We start from the raw sequence: 25416 nt of genomic DNA on the forward strand, positions 1-25416 counted from the left end.
TCAGAAAAAGTTGGGACACTGTAGAAATTTTGAATAAAAAAGGAATGGAATAATTTATAAATCTCATAAACTTATATTTTATTCACAATAGAATATAGATAACATATCAAATGTTGAAAGTGAGACATTTTGAAATGTCATGCCAAATATTGGCTCAATTTAGATTTTATGAGAGCTACACATTCCAAAAAAGTTGGGACAGGTAGCAATAAGAGGCCGGAAAAGTTAAATGTACATATAAGGAACAGCTGGAGGAGGACCAATGTTTAGGAATAGGAATGTTGTCCCATTCTTGCCTAATACAGGCTTCTAGTTGCTCCACTGTCTTAGGTCTTCTTTGTCGCATCTTCCTCTTTATGATGCACCAAATATTTTCTATGGGTGAAAGATCTGGACTGAAGGCTGGCCATTTCAGTACTCAGATCCTTCTTCTACGCAGTCTTGATGTTGTAATTGATGCAGTATGTGGTCTGGCATTGTCATGTTGGAAAATGCAAGGTCTTCCCTGAAAAAGACGACGTCTGAATGGGAGCATATGTGGTTATAGAACTTGGATAAACCTTTCAGCATTGATGGTGCCTTTCCAGATGTGTAAGCTGCCCATGCCACATGCACTCATGCAACACCATACCATCAGAGATGCAGGCTTCTGAACTGAGCGCTAATAACAACTTGGGTTGTCCTTGTCCTCTTTAGTCCGGATGAAATGGCGTCCCAGTTTTCCAAAAAGAACTTCAAATTTTGATTCGTTGGACCACAGAACAGTTTTCCACTTTGCCAAAGTCCATTTTAAATGAGCCTTGCCCAGGGAAAATGCCTGTGCTTCTGGATCATGTATAGATATGGCTTCTTTTTTGACCTATAGCGTTTTAGCTGGCAACGGCGAATGGCACAGTGGATTGTGTCCACTGACAATGTTTTCTGGAGCCCATGTTATGATTTCCATTACAGTAGCATTCCTGTATGTGATGCAGTGCCGTCCCGAAGATCCAAAATGATCCAATATTTGGCATTTTTTTATTTATAAATTTTGTTTGATTAGCTCACTGATAGCATACGAAAGACTTAGCTTCAAATTGAAAGTACAATTAAAAGGTATATGTCAAGTATAAAAATTAATACACAGGAACATTGTATTGTACTTTAAGTGCAATGTATATATATTTATAGTATGATGTTAAGTTCACTTAAAGTAGTAAACTACTAGTTAACTAAAAGTATAGTAAAAGAATACTTGCAAGTATACCTGCAGCACACAATTAGTAACTTACTAGTTTACTAAGAGTACACTAACAGAACACTTGCATGTACACTTTCAGTATGACTGGTACACTACTAGTTAACTAAAAGTATAGTAAAAGAATACTTGCAAGTATACCTGCAGCACACAATTAGTAACGTACTAGTTTAATAAGAGTACACTAACAGAACAATTGCATGTACACTTTCAGTATGACTAGTACACTACTAGTTAACTAAAAGTATAGTAAAAGAATACTTGCAAGTATACCTGCAGCACACAATTAGTAACTTACTAGTTTAAAAAGAGTACACTAACAGAACAATTGCATGTTCACTTTCAGTATGAGTACTAGTTAACTAAAAGTATAGTAAAAGAATACTTGCAAGTATACCTGCAGCACTAAATTAATAACCTACTAGTTTACTAACACTAAAGATTCTCCATAAAGATAATATACATTTGTACACTACATATACTTTCAAAATGTACTTAAAATATACTGTTTCTAAAGGATGCTAAATAATGTATTTTATAAATATGCTGTTAGTGCATTATTATAATGATAACTTTAACAGATAAAGTATACCTAAAGTAAACTTTAAAATAAGTTCAAATTATTATACTTTAAAAATTGCACAGAACTTTATCTCCAAGTATATTTTTTTAAGTATACTTTTAGAAAATATACTAAATAATAATTATTTTGAAATATGTTAAAAGTTTAATTGTAAGCAAATATGTTGTAAGCATAGTACTTTCAATATATTCAAATATGATACATTTCTTTCTAAGTATATTTGTAACGTACTATTGCAAAGTTAAATATACTTGAAATACAATAAAGTATATGTATTTTTCACCAGGGCTATTCATATGGCTTTTTGCAGCTTTCTTGATGTACTTTCGTTGTTGCATTTTTACTTTATAATTTTAAGTATATGTCAGTAAACAAGTATAGGCCAAATATACTTAGACATTTCAGTCAGTATAGGTCAAGTATACTTTAGTACAATTTAAGTGTATTTCTGAGAAGTACCTAAAGAACATTTTAGAGAAGTACATAAAAAGTAAACTGAAAGTATACTTTCTTATTTTAAGTTTAAAAGAAGAATACTTATAGCACACTTCAATAAACTTCTTTTTCGTAAGGGAATGTCCTCTGTGGAGAACACTGCAGAGACGCCCAGACTCTGGCTTTTTTGGTGGTTGGAGCGAATCTGTTTAGGATTATAGAAATAGTGGTGTGGGAGACACAGAACCATCCAAGATCCAAGCAATGACAGGGAAACCTCAAACAGCTGTCTGGAGGATTTGTTGACTTTGCATATCCACTAGTCGCAATGGGCGAAACTGTATGCTTCATGTTTTTGGCTTTTCTGTTTTAAAAGGTTCTTCAGATTATATAAATGTATAAAATAAATGGTTATTTGGAGAACCTCTGAGTGAATGGTTCTTTGAGGAACCAAATAAGGTTCTTCTATTGCATCACTGTGAAGAACCTTTTAAGCACCTTAATTTTTAAGATTTCATGTCAAAGAGATAAATAGATAGGTTTATTATATTAGACTTACATTAGATTTAGACCAAAAAAGGCGTAGTGATATTACGCAGTGCCCGAAAATAGTCCCCTGCTATTGAAAGTAACCAAGGGGACTATTTTCAGGCACTGCGTAATGTCACTGCGCCTGCTGCGGCCATGTTGCTGCGGCGAAGTCCTTGATTGTTGCGCCAGTTTGAGAGTGTGGTTCGTAGCCATATCTGCCTAGAGAATCACAACTTTTAATTTTTCGTCGATCTTAGTACACGATGTAACTACAGAGGAGTCAAGTTTTAAATAGGAAAAATATAGAAACTCTTTAGTTATTTTTTAGCGTGATGCTAATGGTCTAATCCGATTCAATGGATTGTGCTAAGCTATGCTAAAATGCTAGCACCAGACTCGGAGATCAGCTGAATGAATTCCAAAACGGTAAAAATCAAATGTTTAACTCTAGGGGAGCTGGAAAATGAGCATATTTTCAGAAAAAGTGGAGTGTACCTTTAAAAATAAAGGCTATGTGATGCCGAAGAAGAACCATTTTTGGCTGAATGGTTCCATAGAAGTTTTTTTTGTAGTTACAACATTCTTTAGATAATTATAAGGTGTGAAATGGTTCCTCTAAGCACCTTTGACTAAATGATTCTTTAAGGAACCCAAAATGGTTCCTTTAGCGCATCAAACCTTTAAGCACTTTTCAATATTAGTGTATATATCAACAGGTATATCTGTTGTTTAAACCTACCAGCTATTGTCCATTCATGCAGAAAACAGTGGTGCAGGCATCATGAAAGAGAGAAACACATGAAAGAGAGAGTCAAACTTCACCTATCTGATGTCATTTTTAGATCTTGAGCTCCTCAAGCTGAGGGAGAGGTCAAGAGCGAGCTGGCATCTGCTCTCTAAGGACTCTCATGTTCACCTTGTGTCCTCCTCGGCCTCCCACCTCCTCCTCCTCTGTCACCTCCCAGCTTTGTCATCCCATCCCTCTGCTTCGCTCCCATGGCACTTCTCTCTTTTCTTCTCCTGCTCATTCTGACAGCTCCTTTCATCCATTGTCTTCTGTCATGCCTTCGGCTCAGCACACTGGCTGCTTCTGCATGGCAGGCTTCAGATTCACATTCAGTCAGCACCAATCAATACTTTCTTTACTTAAAAAGCTAAAATCAGACGGTGAAAGAGATTGGAGTATTTCTGGTATTTAAAAGGTTGTGTGATTTAGGTGTATTTGTGGTGACATGGGTACAGTACATTTAAGATAAATGCCATGAGGAAACTGCTCTTATGAAATACTATCCTTTGTGTAAAAATATATTAAAAGGTAAATATTTATTGATAATCATGTCTTTGGTTTTATGAAAGTGACACATCAGTTCAATGTGGATTGAAGAATAAAAAGCGCAGTGAGGAATTTTTAGTGAAATTAATACCTAAATTCCTTTACACAAACCCACATGGCTTTAAAAGACATGACATATGAGTTAAAGTGCTTTGTTTTAGATATGGTCATGGTGAACTGTTGTTGTTGTATAAAGAAAGAGCTGCTTAAAGATTTTAAAATCTTCCTGTGCCTTACATACAGTATAAAAATACATACACGCAGCTTTAGTACAAGACACATGTGTGAGAAACTATTGAATACAATTATGTGTTTGGGTGATTTATTTCTTTAAACCTAGTTGTGGTGTTTCTGCTATTATAAATGATTTGTGTTTGCCCACAAACAAACACATGATGCATGGAAAAATATATTTGTAACCTTTAATAGCAAATACTTCTCACTGCAACATTGTGCATTAAAATTTGAACTGCTGTAAATATATTTTTTTATTTTATTTTATTTTATTTTTAGCAACAAAAATAAGAGTGAATTTGTCAAAATTGGCTAACATATTTTTTACATTTTAATTTAAGTTCAGACTTTTGTTAGATTTGTTGGCCACGTTACTATGACAACCAGGGTCAGAAACGCCTACTAGCAACCAACAGCGAAGCACTTAGCGGCCACGTGAACCTGGGAGGGTTCATATTGTAACAGATTTGTAGCACCAGAAGTCGTTAATTTTTAATGAAAATATCCGATGTGACGTGCAGCTGTCAGCGATGTAAAATCAACTTCACAGTTACCTGTGCATGCAGTTAATCCGGACGTGTTTTTCAGGTAACATGCTGTAAACATATTAACAAAAACGGACTGTTAGATTATGCTAATCTCTGCACCATGCAACACACATTTCAAACATAAAACTCCAACTTGTGTGGCACGTATTTGAATAGATGTTTGAAGCCTCAGGGTTTGATTACATTCATTGCCCCGTGAAGACCAGATCCTCCATGCTAACTTATTGCCTGTTTCCTCACTACACGGCAGGGGCCGGTTGTTAACGTTAATGGATCAGCTCAACGCCGCTCTGGTCATGTTGACGGATGTCCTGTCAGGGCTGCACATGTGAGATTAGTTTCCCGCCACAGGTGGCTCTGTCTAGTGTCCTGCACCGTGCCTAAACAGGGCAGGCCCTTTCGCTCGTACCTCGGGCCAGAGCTTTCTAAACACCCCTGTGGGAGAGCCGACACGGTCCTTAATGCAGAGGCCGCACGCTTCAATAGGCTACAAACCTGCACTTTATGAACACACGCGCTTCCCCCTCCCGTCTTATGTTCCCTCAGCCGTGTTATTTTTGGCTCGCTTTGGGACATGTGTCATTGGGGAGAGCGCGCGGCACACGTTTAATTAATCTACCTCAGAGCACGAATAAAGCGCGATATATTTATTAGCGCCGCCTGTCAGGCACGCGCGGCAACGAACTGTGTGAAAGCAAGTCATCAACCGAACAAACAGGGGACCTTAAAATGTCTTACTGACCGCCAAAAGTGTTCACACTAAACAGGTCTCTTCCATCAAGTGTTGTAAGTATTTATTTGTTGAAATCATGTGGACAGAGGTGTTTTCCCGCGCTGCTTGCCGTTAGCAGGAAGCGCTGTATATGCTACTTGGAGTGTTTGCTAATGTGTGATATAAATTATTAAGGCTATTTTAGATGCTTATACAAGTGTCAGGTTGGTTTATTTTCAGATGAAAGCCAATAAATCCCGATATTACATCGTACTTGTCAAGTATTTGCACTTGTATACGCACACAAACTGCACTTTTAGTGTATGCTATATTAGTGTCACTAGGGTGACCATACGTGCGTGCCATTCTTCCCAATGTACAAAATTAATTTGTCCAGTCTACTATAGTGGAAAAGTAAAAGCGTTTATTCGTTATTATATTGGCTTGCTGAATTGTGCCATGTCTAAATATGTTAAAGAGGACCTTCATGTCTATATTAAAAACCCACTCAAGTGCCTTGAAATGTGCAGTGTTTGATGCCTTGACAGGAAATCAGGACATCAAAAAAGGAAATAATTTCCCTTAAAAATGGCCAATATTGTTTAATTCACCTCACAACTTGGAATCTGATGAGAAGCTGAAGTGCAGTATGATGATTTGTGTTTTGGGGCATGCTAGTTTCTGCTAACATATTTATACTTATAGCCAAAACCTTTTATTTGGATTTTATTGGGAATTTAACAATACCAAGTTGCATCTTGTACGCGCTCTGTACATTTTTTCCTTCTTCTTCTGGCCTCTGTCTGCATCCTTCAGGACCTCCTCATCCTGGGCTTGAGCTGTAGGCTGGCTGCAGGGTTGGGCTTAAGGCATGTGATAGGCATTAGCACTGGGAGAGAAGTCCAGATCATTATGTTTAAGAGCTTTACAATGCTCATTAACAGCTTTCTACCACACAGTTCTGGCAGGAGCTCCTGGCTCCAGCAGCCATTGGCCTGGCTCTGTTACAACATCCTCTGTGAGTCTGAACACAGCCTTTAACCCTGACAGCCTTGCAAACCTCTTGATAAGGTTTATTCTGTAATCTAACAGCTAGCATACTTAAACCAAGCTTAAAAGGAGAAGTCCATGATGACAAATAGGAATTTGATCAGGTTTTTTTGGTCCGCATATATTCCAATTTCCAGACCTGTTTGAGTTTATTCATTAAACACAACATGACTTTTGACATAACACTTAACCCTGGGTTATGTGCTTTTTAAACTCTGCCTTATAGCCCTAAGTAAAGCAATGTTCACACATACATTTTTAAAGGGAGTTAGCTCAGCTTTTGGCTATAGGATATGAAACACTGAGCAATAGCAGGGCCTGTATTAAAGGGGACATATCCTGAAAATCTGACTTTTCCATGTTTAAATGCTATAATTGGGTCCCCATTGCTTCTGTCAACCTAGAAAATGTGTAAAATAACAACCCAGTAACTTAGTTTCAGTTAACCATTCTCTGCAAGCATGTGAAAAAATAGGTCATTAAAATTTGTCTCCTCTTGTAATGTCAGAAGGGGATAATACCGCCCCTTAATCCGCACAATCCAACCACGGCGTTGCCATTTAGTGCAGAGATTGGCTCTTTTTCAGTTAAAAAAACGGGACATTTTTGCTCACACAATGCAGAACATTGCATTCTTTGACAGTAAACTTCATGAAATACAACAACTCAAAATTGAAAAGCTAAACATGTCACATATCTTTGGAAAGCTGAGATTCTTGTGACTCAAAGTAACATGATGTAAACCCTTTTTAAAGATACAATCAACACTGTAGGTACAATTAGGGTTCTTTTTTGGCGTTTTTCATATTTTTATAGGTCAAACACAGAAACAAGTTTTTGCAACATTTTATTACTACTTTTCTTGTCCAATTTTATTAAAACTGTAGTTAAATAAGCACAATTCACAAATAAGATTCATCCGCAGCGTATCAGGGAACATTGCTTTAAATATGTATAATGAAGTTTGAAAGACATGTTGGAAGCTTAGTGGTAATGTTGGATGTTGGAAGTCGAGCTTGCTTATAGCCTAAGGGTAGCTTGTTATTTGTAGGAAATGCATTTAGACTTCAAAATTCATAAAAGTTGTGTTTATTGAAGATTGTCTTGGACAGAACATGCATGTTTCATAACCTTTTGATGATCACAGTTATTTTCTGCTATAACCCTGTGATAAACTTTGCTTTTCATGCAGCTTTCTATGGTATAATAATAAATTCATGTTTTCCCAAGGTCTGTGTAATTTTGAATTGTAACACTTTACAATAAGGTGTAACATAAAGGGATAGTTCGGCCAAAAATTATATTAAACCCATGATTTACTCACCCCCAAGCTGTCCGAGTTGCATATGTCCATCGTTTTTCAGACAAACACATTTTCGGATATTTTAGAAAATGTTTTAGATCTTTCAGTTAATTAAATGTGAAGTCACGGGGTCCACGACCTTCAAGTCCAAAAAAAGTGCGTCCGCATCCTTCACAAAATAAATCCAAACGGCTCCAGGATGATAAACAAAGGTCTTCTGAGGGTAATCCGCGCAGTGTTGTTGTAGAAATATCCATATTTAAAACTTTATTAACGAAAAAAATACCTTCCGATAGCGCCGTCATCTTAGTCGCATCCGCATTCAGGATGAGAGCTTACGCAGTGTATGGAGGTTACTCTGCTGCTGCTCTGTGCCCCCGCCCGTTCTAAAAAATGTAACACATTGTTTTCTATGAGTGTACGCACACCGGTGGCGCCTGTCCGCGCCGCCCAGCTGTGACTCAGGAAGTTGTTCAAATCCCTGTCACGCCACACAGCACCACTCACATAGTTTAACATTAAATAACATAATATGTGTCCCACATCATTAACGATTAACATTGGCTGCTAACGTATATTTTACATTTTGAAGTAGACACTATCTGACGAAGCTCGCGCTATTTAATGTGCACTTCCGGTTTACAATACCTCCTAGTTCTCCTAGGCGCGACGCGGCGCTGCGCGGCCGGTGTGCGATCCCCTTAATACTCTCTCCTGAATACAGAGGAGTCTAAAGGGGATCGCACACCGGCTGCGCAGCTCAGCGCCGCGCCGTTCTAAAAAAATTAACACATTGTTTTCTATGAGTGTACGCACACAGTTGTCGCCTGTACGTGCCTCCAATCTGTGACTCAGGAAGTTGTTCAAATCCCTGCCGCGCCACAGAGCGCCACTCACATAGTTTAACATTAAATAACATAATATGTGTCCCACATCATTAATGATTAACATTGGCTGCTAACGTATATTTTACATTTTGAAGTAGACGCTATCTGACGAAGCTCGCTCTATTTAATGTGCACTTCCGGTTTACAATACCTCCGAGTTCTCATAGGCGCGACGCGGGGCTGAGCTGCGCGGCCGGTGTGCAATCCCCTTAATATGGCGGCGCTACCGGAAGGCAGTAGTTCTCGCCAATAAAGTTCTAAATATGGATATTTCTACAACAACACCGCGCGGATTACCCTAAGAAGACCTTTGTTTATCATCCTGGAGCTGTTTGGATTTATTTTGTGAAGGATGCGGACGCACTTTTTTGGACTTGAAGGTCGTGGACCCCGTGACTTCACATTTAATTAACTGAAATTTAATTTCCGAAAATGTGTTTGTCTGAAAAACGATGGAAATATGCAACTCGGACAGCTTGGGGGTGAGTAAATCATGGGTTTAAAAAGAGCTGTTGGATGAGAAGAAATAGTCCTACTCACAGCAGCAGTATTAAGTACAAAAACGAAGAATTCCTTTAAATATATCATGTGATCAATGTCTTGAGGTGTTGTAACCGTAGTATAAGTGGAATAATTGACTCCGGGCCGTTGAATTGTTGAAAAATAATGCACACCTGAGGAGCAACCACCTCGAGTGTGCATTATTTTTCTTATAGTTCAATGGCCCATTGTCCATTATTCCTTACAAGTTCCTTGTTGTAAAGTGTTACCCTTGAAACCTGAATAGCTGGAGTAAAACATGAACATAAATGTCTACCCAGTGTTAATAATGATGTGTGAAAAGCCCAAAGGGAGAATTTTTGAAGACTTGATTCAATTATTTAAAAAATATATACTTACAAGTGACAGATTCATGAAGCTGATGTGATTTGGTGCTTTATTGCAGAACTGATGTCAGGTTTGCACCTTCTACATACGTGTTTCAGACCCTTTCCTGTATTTTCATAAGACCACTTAGAACTCCGCAAAATAAACAAGCTGTGACTGAAAACTCTTAAAACAATTTGTCAATGAACCGTTCCCAAGCAATGTATTGAAATAATAGTTTAAACGGAGCAACAACTCATGGAGATAAAATCTGTCATTATTTTGGTAATATAAAATGAGTTGCCTAAATAGTTGTACATATGAGATGCATATGTTGAGCATTTTGTTGGCACACTTGTATAAAGGAAGGATGAAATCAAAATCCTGGATTCAGTCAGCACTCTTGTCTTTAAAAGAATCCTACTGGTTAAAAGGAGCTGTGTTTCTGCTTTAACAAGCCCACGTGCAAACTTTTTTAGGATAACCTCAATTGAATTCTTCTCAAACATGAATAATTTTCTGCACATGTGTCCCCTTTTTCAATTTGAGTGGTACTAAAGTAAACTGCACCGTCTGTCTACTGTCTGAGTCAATGCACATTACTGCACTCCAGGTTGTCTGTCTGTGCAGAGAGATGTCTTTACAGTACAAACTACTACACGTACAATAAGTCACTCAACGGCTTGATGGGCGAATATTAAAATGAATGACTTTTCCCCATATTTTGCGCGGGTGTGTAATGTCGTTCCCCACTTTAATTCTCCCACCTAAAACTGTTGGAGACACTTGAGTGGTGGAAAAATTAATTCTTCTTAAGTACTTTGCTGTTTTGGTCACCAGCCTTAAAAGAGATCCATAAAACTTAACTCCCCAATATAGGGTCTAAAAATGATTTATGAAACATTACTTATGTTTATGTTACAGTGTATACTCTTTAAGATGAATTCGTAAAGTTCTCACTCTCAGAGCTGTAATTGCAGCACACCACTTCTTCATGGATAAGTTGTGGCGGACAAATAATTGAGTAGCTGTTTTTGGAGACTTATTGTAGTGTTTGACATATAACTGGCTGTAATGCAAGTGCTTGATAGCTGGGTTTGGTTATAGTTGTAGAAAAACAGTGTTGCTTTTTCTTCCTGTTTTTGCCGTCGTTGTTTAAAGGCCAATGACTATTACAAAGGATATTGCGTTAATGGACACCTTCATTCTTCAAGACAGTGACTGGAGTCTTAATACAAGCCTAGTGTTACTTAATGACAGTTTATGATTATCTATAATTGCATGGCACATAAAATGAAAGTAGAAAATTGCCATGTCTGTTTCTTAGTGTATTGTACAATTCATTTGAATAATTGGTTTGATATCCCACAGCCTCACTGTTTGTAAATTACATTAGGTCAGAACAGCTGGACTTAAGCATGCTTTAAATCAAACACTCATGACCCTAAATTTACTAGAGGGGGGGTGGTCATGCAATAATTTTATAGATTATGAAAATGAATCCCATATCAAAAGTGAAAGAGGGCATGCTCGCAAAACATTTACCCTGCTCCAAAGGACTGTAAATGTTTTATTAAAATGCCCAAGCTGAAAAAATGCAAAGGAACACCAGTTTGTTTTGGCGTGTGTGGTTTGTTCCATTCTCCTGTGGCTGCAGACTACTGGTCTGCTGCCGGTCCTTTATTGACTGAATCTCTTACTGTGAGGACAGGAAAAAACGACTTTGTATTATAACCGTATGGAGAAAAAAATGTTGGCAGCAGTTTTTATGCAGCACACTTTTTAAAAAAGAGAGACGGTCCTGACCACAAGTCATAAACTATACTTTATTTAAACTGGCGCTCGCCCATTATTTGTTCATAGGGCTTTCTGTCTCACAGAAATAATGTTCCAGTGCTTTAGGTTGGGGGAGGGGTTGGGTATGAGGACTTGGATAAACTGTTGCCAGGTGTTGTTGCCATGACATTCCATTATGCGAATCCACATCGCCTTCATCAATAGTCACGTGGTTGTGTTGCTGCGTAGGGAATACGATTGAGGTGTGATTACGATTGATGTTGTATCAAAATCTTAAAATTGATGGACATTGTAACACACCACTCACAATCCTCGACAAAGCCTGTTGTTTATTTATTTGAGCAGATAAAAGTGACAAAAAATACAAGTTGAGGTGCTGCTTTATCTAGTTCAGTTGTGTTGGTTACCACCAGCCATCCGCATCATCATCAAGTAAGACCTGGCAACAGTTGCCGTTAGTAACGTTGTTGAACTCCACCTCTTTATCCTTCTCATGCTGAGATGACAAATCCATCATGTAATAGTCTGAAAGCTCTCCAATGCCTCTGATGCCGAGCACTGCCCCGAACAACCCTCTCCTGACAGCTTCCTCATTACCTTTTAATGTATTCATGCATATTCCTCCTCGCTGGTAAGGCGGCCTTGTAATGCTCCATGCCTTGGATCATGCAATCCGCCCTGTATTTCTATTAACAAAACAGCTTCTGATGCATGTAGATGGCAGGCTCTCTGGATGGGTCACCGCTGAATCTCCTGCAATATGACAGAGAGAATATTGGCACGTCAGTGGTACACCTTCGGTGACTCTGGGAGACGCTATCATTATGCGTGTTGGCAATCACGAGAACAGAATTTTGTGCCGGAAAATGAGGGAGGCTATGTCAGCGTCGCTAGCGTGTTGTGAGTGCCCTGAAATGCATCCACTATGAGAGTCGCATTCTGTTTACCGCAGCAGGGGGTAAACATGAGAGCCCCGGCATCGCAGGCGCAACGTGCAGCACAGTGAAATGAGCAAAATACATACATTATAACTCTGCCGCTCTTCCTTTAAAAAACATAAAGGAAGCTGATTTCAATATAAATTGAACAGAGTATGTCTTTACGTCTGCTTTGATTGTTACTTTTCAAGTCATACAAATACCTCGAGGCCTTTCCATGGCCTTGCTACATATGTCAATGCTAATTCACTCGTTGCTAGGGGTAACACATTGGGGAGTCTCGATTTTCTTCCTTTGGTCATCGAGCTTGCGTCTTTCTAAAGATTTCGTATCAAACTGCCTGCTCAGTGCTTGAAATATCTCTCAATGTTGGCCAATCAAATATAGAAGAACATCTCAAATCAGTTTCTCCGCAGGCCTAGAATCAACAATAATGTACAATAGTCATTTCACTGATAAAAAATATCCTGCTGTGTCTTTCCGAGAGGTAATTTCTCTGAGTGCACGTATTGTGAGCGCGAGCCCATTGTGACTACGGCGGAGATACTTATACAAATTCATGCCACAAGCAAATCAGTCTCTACGTTTTGAAAGAAGTGACATTAGTCCAGAACGCACCATATGCGAAGGGCATAATCTGAAAGAGGCTAATTCAATACAACTCGCCAGACAGCCACTTTGAAATATCAAATATTTCAAACTGACAGCCGCCTTCCTAGGAAATCACAGATGCATACAGCTGTTTTAAAGTCTGTAAATGACCCCTCTCGGTATCTATGCCTCACATTCTGACTGACACATTGTACCAGATAACTGCCAGTGCTGGATCACAGGTGGCCCATCCAGCATGTGGTTACCTCTTCAGCTATTCACCCATTCAGAGGTTCGAGATTTCAGTGCCTCAGTTTCACGCATTCTCACGTTTCCTTTGATTGCATTCGAAGTTTTATAAGCCTACGTTACATTTTGATTATTTAGTGTGTAGACAATAATGTTGTTGTAAAAGTACATCTTTGGTGACATGAGAATTGTTTTTGCCTTAAAAGTGATTCTGTCTGTGAAATCCAATCTTACGTCTCAAAATTATGAGATTAGGTGCTTTAAAGTTTGGTTTCACTCATTTCAGTTCATGACATGACCTTACTCAGTCAGTATTAAAGATATCAAGATGATATTTTCACAGAATGTTCTTTACATTATCTAGGATCATTTTATTAAGCATACAGTAAATCAAAGAAAAAATGACTTTAGCTTGGTTTTCACATGTATGAACTCCTTAAGTTTTTGCACAAGCCCATAATCCATGTTATCCCAGCATGATTTTAAAATTTACCAAAATCATTGTGTGTGCTTCATTGGAAGCAAGGAAATTGGACATTTGGGGAGTTAACCCAATATAACATTGAGTTCCAACATATGAGACCATATTGAAAATCTTTGTTATATACGGCATGATGTCATTATGTCTTTTATTTCCCTTTCCAGGAAAAATGCTAACCACTGAGTGGGTTGATACTGGGTCAGTATCTCAATTTATATGTGTTGATTTAAATTTTAAGTTTCATAAACTTGAGTTCTATATGCAAATTATTTCAGATATAATTAATCACTAATTTGAGGCCTAGACCTTTGTCACCTTTTCAAGTACGCAGTTTTCTATATACACCTTATTGAACGCCAGTAGGTAAATAAGGTGACTGAGCGGAGAGGGCAGGCTGAGCGAGGAAAGACTAAAATGAAGGGGAGTTTAGTGCCGAATCCTTTTAGCAGACCACTGACACATGAATGAGGGGAGAGTGAGAGAAAAAGAGAAAAAAGTAGACAGCCAATTTGGGAGTAATGCAACTAAAAACAGACAAGTGTAATTTCATCCATCTGGACAGATGTGTAAAAGCGCTCCTCAGAACATTCCCCATGATTCCCCCTGATTGATCTTCCCCCGGACCGAAACACCTATTATTAGCCACGAGCCTAATAGCACCAGGATGGCTCGCTGCTCTCCCAGAGGCCAATTCTCTGGTCATATCTCACTCACTGCAGCTGTAGAAACCGAACAGGGGTGACTGAGGGGGTGCTGGAAAGGATGTGTGCTGGGAGATGAGGTCCGTCATTTTCCATCAATAGGTTTTGGAAAACGGACGGCATCAAGCAAATAACATAACGTTTAATCAATGTATAGGATACATTTGTACACCCACACTTACATCATTTTTTTTCTGCAACAAGAAATAAAATGATAATGATTTGTATGCAGTGCAACCATTGTCCAAATCCCTAAAAAGATACCAGTTGAACATTTTTCGCTAAATTCGCGCTGAAAGAAACGTTTGTGGTTTGTTATTGGTAAGGCCACTTTTAACAGCTGCGAAACATCAAAGGATGCAGGTTTGGCTAGAATATTAGAGTCAGGGGGTTTCTGGGCTCCCCAAACACACCCCACAAATGTTTGCCTTATTTTTCATAAGTTGATCTGCTGGCTTTCAGAAAAGATGGAAAACAGTTGAGGCAGGCATGAGGGATCAAGATTGACAGCTCACTCCTTTCATGCCATTTAAACAGCCACATGCCCAGAGTCTGGTGTGATCGGATCCATTTTGATCCAGATCCAAACCTGAACAACCATCCCACTGTCCTTCATATTTGCTGCTCTGTATGGAGATGATTTCAGCTCTGAGCCCATGCACCCCGCAGTCAGTCACACATAATTCTGTCCTACATAAAACATGTTTTTTTTTTGCATGGTTGTTAGTTTTATGCCGCTGTCATATAGCACATGGAATGCTCCTTGTAAGTTTGCTTCTTGGATATTTTATATGATCATTCCATTGAAAAATTTAGTTGTATATTCAGCATTGATTCACACCCTCATCTACATTGATTGAATGAGCTCCTTGGTTTAATGCATTTCCAAGACTAGTTATCACTGTGATTGCCAGCTTGTGTTCTGGTAAAATGGGAAAAGCCTAAACCCTTGAATTGAAATGGCAGTTAAAGTTTATAAAAATAAGTGCTTTTAAGATTTTTTAACAAAGATAGATTATTTGACCTTTAACAGTATTTACCAAATTTGTCCTGTAAGTTAGCAAATCAGAAAACTAATGTATATATATATTTTTTGTTTGCTTGTCTTGCCTTATTATTTTTTCCACAGTTTTAGTTGATATTTTTGCAAAGAAATAGTTGCTTTACAGCCACTAATTCATATGCAATAATGCATATACTGGGGCTGATGTTCAGTACTTTTTTAAATGTATGCATAATACTCTTCATTTTTGTCTTTGTGTATAATGTTCTCAATGTAATTGCAGTATTTAATCTAAATTTAAATGCTTGTATGCCAGGCTTAAACAACATTTCCAGCTTTATAATAGAAATAGGTGAATAGCTATTCTTCACAGCTCCATTGGTGTAACTGGTCATTATTTTTTAGCTCCCACAGAACTTTTTGTAAGTGAATTTAAAATGTTCATTAACTAAGCTAGTCTTTGTTTTATTGGTTGTGGTTTAGGATTATGAAGCCATGAACAGGAGCTTGGGAAACGCATGCAGCTCTTGCAGACAGGTTTTCATGTGAACCATGAAGGCAGGAGAATGAATGCAGTAGGAATAAGGCGGTTCTCCAGGTGTGACTTTTTTTCTCTGCTTTTTTACGCCTCATCTAACTCACTGTTCTTGAGTTTCAGGCAAACATTTATTGTGTGTGCTTCATTGTTTGTGGCACTTCCTCACCTGACCTTCAGAAATTCAGATCGGGGAAACTTAAATCACACGCAATATCAGCCCGCCAAATGCCAACACAAAACACCACGAGCTTCATTATAAACCTTGTAATGTAAATAAACACGCATAACTGATATTGAACTGTGTTTGAACTCAGCTTATAAAATCCGAATATATTAATGAAGCAAATGCCATTAAAAATGTTTGAAATGTGGATAAGTCACGAACGCATAAAGAAACGTTATATGGTCATTTTAAACAGATTAGCTGGACAAGCTTCAGTCAAAGATCAAAATCTGTCAGAGCCAGCAAATAGCAATGATTATAAATAATGACCATGGACAAAAATACCTTAATGTATCGCGGGACATGTTTTCCAAAAGCTATAGTATATTCAGACAATGCAGGCAAGCATAAAAGCCAAGTAAATGCAGAGAGAGAGAGAGCTTTACTTAATAGTACGTAAAGTGAAGCGGGCATAAATTAAACATCGTCGGGCTAAGCCACCTGCCCATTCAAAGACTCTAATGCAAAATAATATCCTTCCAAAGCCACAGTATCTCCATATCGCGTAAATATTAATATAGTCATTGATTTCACACGCTTTCTGGAGATCAAACAGGAAATTGGACATTAAAGGATGCTGCAGTAAATATATACGATTTCATGATAAATAATTAATTCAATGTTATTTTTAGATACAATTCTATGGCGGGCCTTTTTTGCAATTATTAAATTATTTTCACGCATATACCTTTAACATAAATAAAGGAATTAAATACAATGGCAATTATTAAGGACTTTTTAATTGCATTTCGATAATAAAATATTTAAATAATAACGGAATTAATAATAGCCTAATTGTTGGTATTGTTTATTTTTATATATTACAACGTTATATTCTTATTATTAGTTTTTCTAGTATAATTTTTGCTGTTCATTGGTGGCTAGTTTACATGTTAAAGTAAAACGTAAAAATGACTGCCAGAATACTAATATTTACAAGAATTATTGTTTCAGATAGGAATGTGGACTGGATCTATTGCTTATCAAAATTATGATTATATGTGTAGTTTTCTTGTAGTCAGTCTTATAAACGTGGGTTTTTTCCCACCTGTGAAATGTCTGGACAAGTAAAGTTGGTTATTTGTGCGTCTTGAGCAACGTTTTACTGGCGCTTGTTTACCAAGTGCGCATCTTGTGGTCGGCCACTACACGTCCAAATAACAATAAAGCATGTGTCTGTTTTGACATGTAAACCAACCATTCGCTGGGTGTGTTTTCAAACTGTCATAAGCAATATTCTGACAAACTCTTCCAAGACTGTATGAATTACAAGTTAAGAATAATATCAGTGCGAAGCAAGTGACATCACGTGTAAAAATTATAAAGCATATTAATTTGATATGCCATTATTTTATTTTTCTACAAGATGCATTGGGTGAATGTATTGCTTATTCGTTTGTCCTTTATTTTATTTTAATAAAGTGTTATTTCGAAATGGGAATATGTGATCAAAGGTTACACTGATATATAAACAGGAACAAATTACATATGCTTTATATTTAGAATGTATTGAAAAATGCGTCATTATCTCCTGTGCACATCAGAGGCCCCATTACATTTGCAATTATTACATTCAAAGCCCCAGAAAATCAGCTAACGAAAATGTACAAAATGAAAAGGGTCTCGACGCAAGGAAAAAGTGTATCTTTGCTTGGCCCTTTTTGTTTACCGCTGGATTTTTTTCATTTTGCTAATTCATTTCAATGGCTTTCAAACTGGAAAATGGAAATGTTGCTCTTGCCCTCTATTTCAGCAGCCGCGTCCTGGCAACAGAGCAATTTTCTATCATCAGGGATAAACGGCATCGAACAGTACATTGGGATAAAAAAGCCTGTGATTGCTGGCCTTCCTGTCTGTCATCTCTCTAGAAAATCCTCTCCCCCAGACCTGAGCCGTGTGCTGTCAGAGCTAATAATGTCTTCTATTAAGTCGAAAAAGAACCCCGAAAAATACCACTGTTCTCGATTGTTCAACATTCTCAAAAGATAAAAGATATTTCATCTGAGTCGCGTTCATTTAGATGAACTGAAAATTAATGCTTAAGAGGCAACATGCGCCCTGCGTTAGCTGTAATTTTGCGTTGAACAATGAAGCATCCTTTCAAGCTTCTGTACTACATATAATGTTTTTCTTATTTTCCACAGATAAACAAGATTCTTTGCCCTATATTGGGATGGTGAAATATGTTATGCCATTACTTTCAATTAGAGACACGAATATACATACAAATAAGACGAATTTGCCTCTGGGACGATACAGGCCTTGCTCATATTAATTCCGTTGATTAAAGTGTATATGATTATCAAAAAGGATTGATGTGATTCTTTTGACCTCTGTTCATGCAGTTACATTGGCAAACACAGTCAATCACGTGTAGTGTTTAAATTATGCATGCATTTACAAAAAAAATGCTTAGCACTTCTATAGCGGGTTATAGCCTTATTGTCTTACTAGGTTACATTTCAACCATGCAAAGTCGGTTATTATTAATTTAACTTTTATAATCTCTAGATGAATATTTTAATTAAATTATATTTATCACTGTATATTGTAAAGCAACGTGTTCGAAGGTCTTTACATGAAATGTTACTTGGTAAAACAGTCTTGAAATGCAGTGCGTTTTAATATAGTGATATCGTACAGAATACCGGCAGCTGCGCGTGCTATCCATCTGCCTTTGCTTTGCCTCGCCACTTCCTCTGCTCAGCAGCCATGGTAATGCGTCGACGCCTGCTTGCCTGTCTGTGTACACTCTCGGTGGGTTGAATTTGAAAGAGCAGACATGTTCAACCGCCTCTGCTGGATTGGCAAGTCTCTAGTGTTTATAATGTAGAATACTCCTTTCGATTCGTACAATATGCCTTGTACCAATGTGATTTAAAATAAAAACGAATGCATTTGGATGTTTGAGTTAATGGTCTATGGCTCAAATAGACGCATTTGCATAGGGGCACACACAAACATGTACTCGAGCGCTGGCATCTTCACACCGATCCTTGCTTTCCTTAGCTGACAGTTATGTAATTTGATGCGTATATTTATTGTTTTTGTTTATAGCCTATATTTTGCTAATGTTCTTATTTTTTCAATTAGTATTAATATTTAAAAAGTTAATGACTGTTTGCTGCATGATTTTAATGTAAGTCGAAACTTTTGCTTCATTAAAATCTCTTTATAATCGGAAACATTGCAGACCGACCTTTTATTGCTTTTTTTTTCAAACAAAATATTTGTAATTTACTTTAAGGTGTCCATTCATTTTCTTAATTTTTATGTAGTTAATATCTCTGCGTTTAAACAATAAACACAATTAAGACAAGTTTTATACAATAAAATTCCTATAAATTAAAATATGATTTATGACCATTGAGCAGCAAATAAAATAACTCAAATACGCTTATTTTGGTCAAAATATGCTGTAACAAATTCCCTGTCATAATGCACGTATCGAATATCCATAGCAGTTTTATCATAGAGCACCTCATAAATCTGTTCTTCATTTTCCTTTACCTGCATTGATCATTTATATTTGATAATTAAACGACATAATTTTACTGATGTTGCACCGTGATGTCTCGATCAATTAAGCACCTAAAATGCCAGCAAGAACTCTATTAGAGAATATCTTGTTTCACTCTCACTTGCTTGACAAAATCTTCAGACTTGTCACGTACACAGATTCAGTCATGAATGGCCGAGCATGTAGCACCAATGTAAGCTCCCATAATCAATCAAATATGTGCTTACTATTGTTAACTCGTTCAACAATTGCATTAATGCAAATACTGACACGTTATGCGATAATTCAACAGGAAAACATTTAGTTGTTTCACGAACAAATTATATATAAATACACACAAGATCCTTACCTGGCACGAATCGTCTGATGTAAATATTTAATTTCTTGGCTAAGATCAAATCCACAGGATCGAGTGTTTCAGAACTACCAGCTGCCTTTCTGTCTACTAAGTTCAGTCCACCATGGAGAATGGTTATCTACGCCGGTTGTGCACTCTTAAATCCGGCAAAGTAAATAACATCCCTGGTAATAATAGCAAGGTACGCAGTTCTTGTTACAGAAAGGGAGAAAATTGAAACTAAATGCTGCATTTAGGGCTACCATTTTTGATAAGAGGATAATTGAGGCGACACTGGTGTATAATTAGAGGATAATTTATGCTATATCCACTTTTAATCCACCTCCCAAAATAAGCAAGGTCCATAATCATTACAGGCGAATTGTTCTTAATGTTATAGCGCCATTCTGAATACAGTCTAACGGATAATCAAAGAGCATTGGGATATAACTGATTGCGACCATAATTGCTTTTTCATTACAGTTTAAAGCAAATTCATGCCACATCGTGAAGAAACGCGTTGTCTATAAAATAAAAATTGAGTGAAATGAGAATGAATAAACGTAGCAGTTGTCGGGTATATTTACATCGCGGTTAATAATGTGATCGCGATTTGCCAAACCACAAACTGCACTCGTAATTTGCATATATTTTCAGCCGTGACTGGCTTCTGATTACTACAAGGAAAAGCTGTCACTAACCCGGGCCTTTTAGTGACTGGGGCTTAATTAAACCAAACCATATCTGACGTGTTTGTAGCTATTTAACAGTTCATGTGAATTCTCTCTAAAGAGGACTCGATACTCTTTCATAAAAAGGTTCTTAAGTATCCGCCTTAATAAGGCATTATTATTATCAAATCGCATATATTTGTATAAATATTTATTTATTATTGTGTGTGGTGTTTTTTTATGCTATTTACTGTTGTTTTAATTTGCATTGAGAGTTCCATGTATATGAAAATGTTCATTGTACTTGAACAAATGGCAATAAAAAAGCAGCTATACTATACATTGGTCTACCTTAATTCATGTGCATTTTCACTGTGGCATTCGCTTGTGGACTTCTCGTGATTAATTACTCAGATGGCAGAGCACCATTTGTCTCCGGAGTCGTATTTCTGAATTTACTGAATATCAGAGGGATACCCCAGCATTATTATTCTCCACATGGTTATGGCTACGGTGGGAGCTGTTAAGGTAGGTTAACTCACTGTGAAGTCTTAGCTAAAGCAGAGAACTGATGACGTTAGGTTGAATGACCAATCGGAAGGCGCTGCCCTTTGGAGACAAACCATTTTACTTGTAGTGGCTGCATCAAGTCTGGAAGCAAGGACTCAAATTTAACAGAATCCACCTTAAAATCTCTGCCTTTACTCAAGCCCACCTTCCGCCATACCGCGTGAGAATTGCAGGACAAAAAAAACGGATAAATCGTGGAGGTAATAACGCAATATCTCCTAAGCAAGGAGAGCAAGAAACGAACACAACGAAAGGACTCATTTGGACTTTAGAGATAGGGGGTAAGTGCTCTCAAAGCAGAAAATTTGATGATGACCATGACTACGATGGCTGACGGTCTGGAGGCTCAAGACTCGTCGAAATCTGCTTTCATGGAGTTTGGACAGCAATCGCACTCACAACAGAGCTCCCCGTCGATGGCCGCCAGCCATTATCCGCTTCACTGTCTCCATTCCGGGTCTCATCATCATCATCAGCACGACAGCTCTCCGTACTCCGGCTCTAACTCATATAACAGGTCGCTGTCTTACTCTTATGTTAGCCATCCACACCACAGCCCATACCTGCCGTCCTACCACAGTAACGCCACCGGAGCGCAGACCAGGTTAGACGCCACAGGTAAGCGTACTTTAAATGCGCAACGATACAGAACTGTTTTCGTTTTGTTTTGTAGAACTACGCGGTTGGAAGAAGTTTCGCGTACAAATGGCCGTTCACTGATTATTTACTACTTACATAAATTGTATTACAAGTATAAGGCGTCTTACCCCTCGGTGCGCCTTTTGTTTTCGTATTCTTTCTCCACATTGTCAGTGATTTTGCCCCTGTATGTTCGCAATAACGGTGCTCTCCTCAAAATGATTTATTGCGTCGTGCCACCGATTCTACCCACCACTGCAAATTATAATTGGCATCTAATTGTCTCCGTCTCGACATGTCACTACATGTAATTTCCTAAATATGACAATATAATGATGTTAGACTGCTCCAGATGTTTATATTATGCGTGCTTGTAGATGATTTCGCATATTTCACTTTTTGAATTTGTCACATGTAATGTATGTTTACTTGTGGAATATTCACGAAACAATGCCTTTTTCAGAACAGCAGAAAACAACAGTGATTGAAAATGGGGAAATACGTTTTAACGGAAAAGGCAAGAAGATCAGAAAACCCAGGACGATTTATTCCAGTTTGCAGCTTCAAGCATTAAATCACCGATTTCAACAGACTCAGTACCTCGCTTTACCGGAGCGCGCGGAGCTGGCTGCCTCACTTGGGCTCACACAGACACAGGTGAGAGTTTATCGTTGCTGTCATTCAGGAAAAATAAGAATTTGCATCTATTTTTATATTTATTATTATTATTAACAATGGATAAATATCTGCGTAATTTAACGAATAAATTCAGTTCAGTTGCCATACATAAATGTAAAGGCTGCAACAGTTTTTATCTTGACAAGAAAATCACATTGCAACCATATATTAGACGCCATTTTTACATTTTAACGCTTTTATTGTTTTGTTTTTTAGGTAAAGATATGGTTTCAAAACAAAAGGTCCAAATTCAAGAAGTTGTTAAAACAAGGCGGTAACCCTCATGAGAGTGACCCTTTACCCGGCTCCATCGCTCTGTCACCGCGCTCTCCAGCCATTCCTCCAATCTGGGACGTCTCAGCCTCCTCTAAAGGAGTAAACATGTCTGCTAACAGCTACATGCCCGGCTACTCACACTGGTACTCCTCGCCTCATCAAGACGCCATGCAGAGATAGGTTGCCAATTCGGTTTCAGGCCAGAGGCCTTGACGTTCACATCCTGTCTTCGCCCAGTTCACGTGCGCTTTGATAAACGATCCACGTGCGCTCGAGTCGTACATTGTCATCGACGTAAAATCCCTGATAGAGAACTGTACTATTAAGGGATGAAATCATTTGAAGGAAGTTTACCTTTGGCGAACGTACGACCTTGGACCTAAACTGTATGAACTCCTCAGTAGCAGCTTTAACGGATTGTTTAAATTTTTCTGTTTGACTTGTAATCAAACACAAACACATGTCTAACATGAAACTGGGACAGGAACTGTAACGTTGTCACACACGCGCTGCTTGAGTCGCATTTGAAAACGAACTCAAACCTGCGTAGGTGTTTTCTGATCATGCAGAAGAACGCATTTTGATTGTAAATATACTGTTGGATTTTAGCTGTTAAAAACTTTATATGTTTTTGTCATAAATGGAGTAAACTATGACTTCAAGTAACGTGTCGTGCCTTTAATTTTTGAAGGATTGATAAAATTCATGATGACAATGAATTTAAGTCTGATTTTTGGAATATGCCGCTGTAAAACATTCACATAAATTAGTATTAACAAACGACTGAAAAATGAATTACACCTTTCATATTGCATGTGGATACAATTTTTGCACACAATACAAATACATTTTTGTATAATTCTGAACTACGGGTTAAAAGAAACGATTTTTGAAGCAATAACAAGATCGCTTACCCCAGTTTGTCGTTTCTCAATATTTTTTCCTACAGAATAGAGTTGCATCTTGTCCATCTTGTCATTCTCAAGCCCAATTATTAAGGTATTGACAAAATGTTTTTCCCCTTTCTCTCTGCCTTGATCTGCAAGAAGCTGAATGCCTTTCGCCACAGGATCGATCCTGAACAAAGCATCCAGCTGCAGTCTCGTTCAATATGAAGGAGATATTTGGGACAATTTATGGGTTTTATCCAAGAGAGGGTTTTTTCTATTCTCATAAATGCAGACATAATTAGGGTAATTTTTGATGTAGCCCGCTGATTACAGCGTTTTTACCGTCAAAGATAATTACCTGTAATTTTCTACCACTTTTAATACTAAAAGGCATCTTTATTTGGATTTGAAGTGGCAAAGACGAAACAAAAGATGAAATTATTCGGTTATTCATGTACAAATTGCTCAGAAGAGTGAACGCTTGGGATATTATCTGAAATTACAATGTTGAATAGGGAGACGAGAAGCCCCTGCAGCTGTCAAATCGTGGATGCCCCAGCCGCAGAGAATGGGGCTTGATTTTCTAAAAAGGTTCCCTCATCAACAGATTGGGATGGTTCATTTAATGTTTGGGTCTGATATAGCAACCTATGTAAAGAAACATTTCAAATACATTTCTCAGTTTGTGTTTTTTAGGAATTTGCGCACAGCAATATCAACAAAATATAACTAATTTAAATTGCAATTTAAAGCATTGTAAGATGCAGTGTCATTTGGGGGGAATCTGATGAGAGAGAGAGAACTCTCACAACTGGAGAGAGAGAGAAAAATGCAGAATACAGAATCCTTAAAGCTGGGACAAATACATGACAGAGCCGCAGAACAAGCTTGCTATGAGAAACAACGTAAGGACGCTTAAAAATGTAACGGGAGTTACGTTAGCATTGCGTAAATTTGTATGTGTGTGCGCGCGCGCGCTTGTGTAAGAGCGAGAGATGTAATAAGATAGGGGAAACAGCGAGGTGTAACCCCAACATATCATAAACAATTTACAACATAGGCAAAAAGATCACATCTTAGTCATTTCTAATAAAAAATAGCAGCTACATATCATAAAGCCCACAAATCAACAACACACTGAACGTCTGATCGGCCAACAACAAAACAACATGGTAATAGAACAACACCTACCTTCGCTAAATTCGTTCTTTGGCACAGATCTATAACTCTGGTTTTAATATTTCAATAAAAATGCCGTTGTGAATGCGAACGGTCCTGCGTGTTGAGTAAGCAAATCCAGGTGTGAAAGTGTTGCACACCCCGACACACCTTATATATTGCCTGCTAAATTAGCCGTTATTACTGTCACTGTTTAGTGATGGTGAGCCAGGCAAAAACCTTCTGCAATCAAGAACCAGGCGCATCTTTGCAAATTATAGATAATTGTAAATGTCCAGATTATGATAATGGTGCTAATCCTGGTGGAAGTATAATTATTGTTGAGTGTTACAGTTGAGGGTGTCCAGTAAAGCTAACCGTCATTATTTATACACGCTTTGCAGAGAATTCGTTGAGTGGAAAATTTTCACTTGGA

At 37.9% G+C, this 25416-nt stretch overlaps 2 protein-coding genes and 1 long non-coding RNA gene across 7 annotated transcripts in view; 1 reads left to right on the forward strand and 2 right to left on the reverse strand.

Annotated features, from left to right (window-relative positions):
• chrac1 (chromatin accessibility complex subunit 1) overlaps window positions 1–25416 on the reverse strand; it is a 443634-nt gene that overhangs the window by 297327 nt on the left and 120891 nt on the right. The window lies entirely within an intron of this gene.
• On the forward strand, window positions 4789–23594 carry dlx6a (distal-less homeobox 6a). 4 transcript variants are annotated; one of them, XR_008648484.2, is made up of 4 exons: window positions 4800–4941; window positions 13941–13974; window positions 15964–16078; window positions 22442–22580. XR_008648484.2 is itself a non-coding variant. In XM_055220514.2 (3 exons), exons 1-3 carry the CDS (start codon window positions 21648–21650, stop codon window positions 23110–23112), a joined length of 744 nt encoding a protein of 247 aa, XP_055076489.1. In that variant the 5' UTR covers window positions 21140–21647; the 3' UTR covers window positions 23113–23594. The 4 variants fall into 4 exon arrangements, 1 of the variants encoding a protein (XP_055076489.1); XR_008648482.2 differs by lacking the exon at window positions 13941–13974 and having other exon boundaries at window positions 4789–4941; XR_008648483.2 differs by lacking the exons at window positions 4800–4941; window positions 13941–13974 and adding an exon at window positions 5218–5687.
• On the reverse strand, window positions 11028–24044 carry LOC129455749 (uncharacterized). 2 transcript variants are annotated; one of them, XR_008648487.2, is made up of 2 exons: window positions 23847–24044; window positions 11028–12270 (listed from the first exon to the last, which is right to left on the reverse strand). It is a non-coding gene; the product is annotated as an uncharacterized lncRNA (long non-coding RNA). The 2 variants fall into 2 exon arrangements; XR_008648485.2 differs by lacking the exon at window positions 23847–24044 and adding an exon at window positions 20111–20282.

Source organism: Misgurnus anguillicaudatus, chromosome 20 (genome assembly GCF_027580225.2).
Source record: "Misgurnus anguillicaudatus chromosome 20, ASM2758022v2, whole genome shotgun sequence".
NCBI lineage: Eukaryota > Metazoa > Chordata > Actinopteri > Cypriniformes > Cobitidae > Misgurnus > Misgurnus anguillicaudatus.

Excerpts from the sequence above, each read along its gene's own strand:
- dlx6a (XM_055220514.2), top strand. The coding sequence starts at position 21,648 with ATGATGACCATGACTACGATGGCTGACGGTCTGGAGGCTCAAGACTCG. Across the intron at positions 21,958-22,441 it reads GACCAGGTTAGACGCCACAG|AACAGCAGAAAACAACAGTG; the intron begins GTAAGCGTACTT and ends TGCCTTTTTCAG. Across the intron at positions 22,636-22,872 it reads TTGGGCTCACACAGACACAG|GTAAAGATATGGTTTCAAAA; the intron begins GTGAGAGTTTAT and ends TTTGTTTTTTAG.